At 41.5% G+C, this 6,005-nt stretch overlaps 1 protein-coding gene across 1 annotated transcript; it reads right to left on the reverse strand.

Annotated features, from left to right (window-relative positions):
* Positions 1-2,579: 2,579 nt before the first annotated feature.
* LOC147975833 (uncharacterized) lies at positions 2,580-5,612 on the reverse strand. The gene is made up of 3 exons (XM_087519682.1): positions 5,261-5,612; positions 4,544-4,669; positions 2,580-3,121 (listed from the first exon to the last, which is right to left on the reverse strand). The coding sequence occupies exons 1-3, from the start codon at positions 5,477-5,479 to the stop codon at positions 2,996-2,998; spliced, it is 471 nt and encodes a 156-aa protein (XP_087375808.1). The 5' UTR covers positions 5,480-5,612; the 3' UTR covers positions 2,580-2,995.
* Between the last annotated feature and the right edge of the window lie 393 nt (positions 5,613-6,005).

Here is a 6,005-nt window from a genome sequence, read left to right on the forward strand (position 1 = left end):
GGGTTGGAGTAGACTTGTTCGAAGCTGGCACCATCGGATCTTCTAGTCGCGCGGCCAAGGATTGGGGAGAAGAGGTGCCGTTGTCGGACCTTGTTGTCGATGAAGCAGTGGAAAATCATGGCCGGAGTAGGGGGAGTGGGTGTCCTCGCGGGTCCGGCCGATTTGACGACGATGGGTGCGGCCAAGTTGACGGCTTGGCAAACCCTAGTCATCGCCCTCCGTGTCGCCTCTCTGTCTCTACAAAGAACTAAGTGTGGTGGTATTGGGAATGTGGGTGGGGTTGGGGTTGGGGCCATCGTTCGCTTTTCTCTCTGCCTCCCACTTGTACATGCCCACAAAAGGAACAAAGTACATCAATTGATCTTGCATAATTTTAAGCACTCCATAGTATATATATGAAAATAATGGTTAACCAATAAAATGGTAAACTATTAGATGCAAGGTTAAAAATATTTGAAAAAATCAACAATTGAATAGTATGCATTTTATGATTAAATTTAATAAATGTAATATTTTTGCAAAAACTATGATAATTAAAATATTCATTGGTATTAAAAAAAACAACCGCAAATGACTACTCCAGAACTTCTTCAGGGTTTCGATTATTCATCTATTCTTTGGCATGCTCGTTCTCATAACGCCTTCTTCGGACCTTCTCTTTATCCGACAAATTCCTGAGATATTGGGCTAGCACCTTGTGTTTCGCCCTCACACCATGCTTCATTTGGTAGCCTTTGGCAACTCCTTCCGCGTGCTCAAGAATAATAGCGAAAGCCGGGCCCAGATATTTGCCACAGAACGCACAACGATACGCCATACGCATAAGCATGTTGCACTGTCTATTCTGCAATTCTTCAAGGGTTTTCTGAGTGTGTGCATCCATCTCTCCTTCGGAAATGTCCGCATAATCATCAGAATAAGGATGCAAGTTTAAATTATGTATGATATAAGCTACACCATTGTTTACAATACCTAATATTCCCTAAGTTCCATACTGTAGTGCCTATAAATTATTTTTAAAATAAATATTTATTAACTTTGAAAATTTAAGTAGAAAAAAGCAATATCAAATCCATATGAAAGCATAAATCATATGATGTACTTTAAAAAAATTGTCAATAAACATTGACAACCTTTATGATGTCTGACTTTTAGCATAAAACCAAAACGCCACTAAATTGTGGAGTGGATGAACCATTAATTTCTCAAAGATTGATTGAATACATAATGATCATTACATACTGATGATCAACAATATATTTAGAGCTAGATTCCATTATGCCAATTCAACAACATATTGATGGTTTAATGATTAACCTCTCACCTTAAACTTGAAGACAGATCTAGGGTTAAAAAAATAAAATTACCGTAACAGAATTCTAGTCCATGCCGTGCATGTGCTGCTGCTTTTGATCGACGACGGAGTAGTGCACCTCCTCGTGCACATGATGCTTCTCTGGGTCGGACACCGAGTACTCCAAAGCTTTCTCGTGGGGATCCTGATCCATGCGATGGACGACGACGTCGGTGGTTGGCCCCGCAAGTCCACGATATGTCACTACGGCGTCCATGACAGGCCCCACACGTCCATGGCCATGATATGTCACGACGGACAATCGATCTCCACGAGTGGATTTCATATCCGGTGGTAGGGAGGCGGGCGTGTGAGCAGTGGTGATGGTTTTAGAGCGTACCCTAGGGGGAGAGATGCGGGGAGTAATTGGTAGTTACCTACTATAGCGGAAATACTTATGAAAAAATTGATTGGTCAGCGATGGGCACCTTCAATGCAGCGGCACTTATTTAGGCGCTTAATCAGGATCCTGGAAAAAAATTCACAAGCGTAGGCGCTTGGGGCAGGCGCTAGGAACTGGATTTTGTACGCGAATACCTAGCACTTGACTCGTAGGTGAGCATCGATGCCAGAAAAAGCAGAGGGAATAACTTGGAAACTACCACAACAACCGGGATTTAATTCCTAGCGCCTCTACCTTAGCGCATGTGTTGTATATGGTTTCATTATATTGAATTATTATATTATATAATAAAACAAAAATAAAGAGAAGTCCTTGCATACCCGTCGTGTACATCTATGTGATGCAACCAAAGATCGTTTCCGTGGTGGATGGGTTGGGGATTGAAAATTTTGTACATAAACCCTAGTGCTCGAGACTGGTGAAACATGAGATCAAATTGTCATCAAATGATCTAAAATTTTCAAACTGAGAAAGAAGTGTACACGGAGGCGATTCTAGTATTACTTGGATCGACACTTTGTGATCACCATGTAGCCACGCCACAACCAACACGATGGTCACCGTGGCCATCTAGACATCACACCATGGACCGTTAGCCGCCTAGACCCTCAAGCCATGCATTGATAGTCGTCACGTCTCGCATGCATTTGCTATGATAGCAATGTGGTCATGTGATGTCATAAACAAACAAGCATGTGACAATAATTTGAAAAAAACAAGAAAATACTCCGTCCCAAAATTTTGACTAAAACATGACTTGATACGTCCGTATTTACACAAATCTAAGACAAGAATTTTGGGATGGAGGGAGTACTAAAGCATCAATATTCCAATCCTAGGTTGCTATACGAGAAGCTTGGATTTCTATCTACCAAGCTGATTGCAGCTCAAGGCAGCAATTGCATTGCACTGGTACGTTAGATATAGTCGGCACACAACTTAACATGCATAGTTGTACCATAGTTTAACAGTAAGCATACAATACTTCTTAACATAGTTCATCCATAAAGTCTTGCCAACATACCACAAAATAAGGTAGTACTTAATCTAGTTCAGACCAAAAGAGCTTCCATTCTAGTTGCTAGGGTGCGCGCGCTGCCCTAAACCCTCTCCAAGAACTCCGCAAGCATGGCGTGTGCCATCTTGGAAGCATAGCCATGGGCGCGGCTAGCAGCTCATCCGAGTGCATGCTGCATGACACTCATATAGGTGTTATTAACCTTGCGGTTGTAGAAAGGTCATCCGTAGCCCCCAGCAATAGGACTGACACGTCTGGCATGCACACCACCGACAAGCTCCCTCCCGTTGTGCGTCCTGTAGATCATCTGGCCTTCTTCGTCACTATCGACATCTTTAGATAGTATCTTCATGTAGTAAAAAATGTTGCGTAAATAATGGGAATTCAGCATGAACAGAGTCTATGAAACATAATATTATAGATGATAGCGTAAACCTGAAACCCTAAATGATCTTGATGGAATAAGTGTGTTATTTATTAGGGGCTACATAAACAACCAATGGGATATCATATAATATAAAATAATGAAGGATCAACCATACATGTATGTGCCAAGCACCCAACACACTTACCATGATGATGAGAGCACACAACTTAATCCAAAAAAATTCACTCATGACGTAAAATGCATGAACTGATGATGTACCATGGCAGAGCTGCATAAAGATGTACCAATGCAAAAACAAGACTTAAAACTTACATGGATGACTTGCTGATGTGTCACTGGTGCATGACTTGATAAAATATGTAGTGAGTTGTATATATTTAGCAATATAGGAAAAGAGAGTCATCTCTAGAACACTAAAAAAATCAACTACATATGTATTCTCCAAGGTTCCAACACAGCACCCTTGCTCACTGATATATTTGCTAGTCAAGTAGTAAGATTTGACTACCATATCCAGCTACTATTTCCTGGTTCTCTATCTTAAAGATACCACCAATTATCTATCTTATGGATCTCGTTAGCTAACCGCAAATTGCTATATAAATAAGACCATTTTGGTGCTTTCTTGCATCCAGTCCATTGTCATAAAAGAGCCACCCTGTATCTACTAACGATAGATTTTGTGTGGTTAGGATCATGGATATTGAGAGTCCCCATCTTATCGTCGTGCCAGATTCCCCTGTTGATACCCCGGCCGTCAATGGTCCTTAATTATTCAACATTCTATTTAAGTAGTTATTATGAATTCTAACAAGAAGCGATCCAAAATTTTGTATTTACAAAGAAACTAATTAATAAAGCTCAAGTAAAATAGCGATGAAATCCAGTTTCTTTATGCATTAGCTGCTGCTTAGAGATAATCAATGTTTAAAATCATTGTCACAATCACTTAGGTAGATCATTAAATTTAAACTAAAGATCAGTGGTCAAAGAACAAAAGCAGCAAAACATATACTCAACATTTTAAGACCTTATTTGCCTAGTGGATAACTCGTGCTCAGCGCAAATCAATCTTTATGTTATTATCACAATCATCTGCATGGGAAATTCAATTCTAAGGTGCAGCTACGAACTAGTATAAGCACAACAACCAACCCTAGCCGGATTATTAGCAGAACAATTTATGTAGATAAAAAATGACCTCTAAAGGGCTCAACACATGTAACCTAGCAAGTTACATAACACATCTACAAAATCTAGAAAGGCATTTCATCGATTAAAGAAAAAAAGAAACCCTAGCCTTCCCCAAAAATAGAGGAAAGGACAGACCAGAGAAAACCCAGGATTTTACAATAATAATAAAGGAGATAGATGACTAACATCTTCGTCGACGTCAACGGCGACCACAGGCTCGGGCACAAGAGGATCCAGTGGCAGAAGACGAACCGCCTGCGGCAGAGGAGCCACCTGCTCCGGCTGATGAGCCACCTGCTGTGACCGAAGAACCTGGATGATAGCAAGGATGTCAAGCACGCCCGTGCCGGATTATTGGCACAATAACTTATATAGATCAAAAAATGACATATACGTGGCTCAAAAAATGTAACCTAGCTAGACAGCAGCCGATCTAGGATTTCACACTAGGGTTTAAAAAAAATATCGCAAACAAAAAACCCACAAATAATTTTGATACAGAGGGAGTAATATATAAAGTGTTCATGTGAAAAAAAATTCTATCCAATCATAATGATAGTACTGACATGAATGACAGAAAATGAGGATTATTTACTGCATGACCATACAATGAAATCAATGGAATTTGGGCTCCACGAATCAAGTAGTTTTATACGAATTGGGATGAAGTTTAGTGAAGAAAGTATACCGCTTTTTGTCCTTTTACCTTTCATACACCTTCATTAATTTTCTACCAAAAAATTGATTGGTAAACCCCTACCCCTGAACCTAGATCTACAGAATCTAGGCAGGGATTTCTTCGAATAAAGGAAAACAGAAACCCTAGTCTTCCCCAAAAAAGGAGGAAAGCACTGACCAAAGAAAACTTTGGATTTGGCCCAAAATGGAAGGTAAATGACTGACCTCTTCTCCTTCGTCGTTGTCGTCGACCACATGATCGGTTGGAGGAGTCAGCAGCCGCGGCAGAAGATTCACTTGCACTGGCGAAGGAGCCACCTGCTCCAGATGAAGATCCAGGACAGTGGCGAGGACATCAAGCCGGCCCTGCCGCCCGCTCGACCCCTCGCCAGTGGCCCGGGCGTCGCCGCCGGCGTGGTCCATCCCTCCCATAGTGCACAGCATCTCAACGGCGGAGGTGCAGCGGTGGGAAGGGTTCACGGCGAGCGGTGAGGCATGGGAGCGGAAAACCCTCGTTTGTGCCTATCTGTGGATTTGTGGATGGGGAAGAGGACGACGCGGCCGACGATGAGATTGATAAGTGAGAAGCGGAGCGGCTGGCTCTAGACTTTGGGATGACTAATTAGTACTACTTTGGCCATGTTCACACCACCCCGTGCGTTGTTCACACCGCCCCTGATCTGCTAGGAAGGTTTGAGATGGGCACGATCGTGCACAGCTAGGATTTAGGAGTAATGCACGTGTCATGTTGTATTGTTTTTTAATATGTTGAAAAACTTCGAAAACAAAGCGATGGCAAATGAAAAGTTACAAAAGTTCAGCATTAACTAGTGTCATCGGCTTTGATGTTAAAACAATTGATTTGTTGTATTTATTTATTAATTCCTAAATATTGAATCTCAACATGCACCTAAACCATGGAGGTTAGTTCAAATTTGTCTCGTCATGCAGATTCGTCTACCATATGCAT

The sequence above is a fragment of the Triticum urartu genome, chromosome 4A, assembly GCF_056163025.1.
Source record: "Triticum urartu cultivar PI428250 chromosome 4A, HENAU_Tu73, whole genome shotgun sequence".
Lineage (NCBI taxonomy): Eukaryota > Viridiplantae > Streptophyta > Magnoliopsida > Poales > Poaceae > Triticum > Triticum urartu.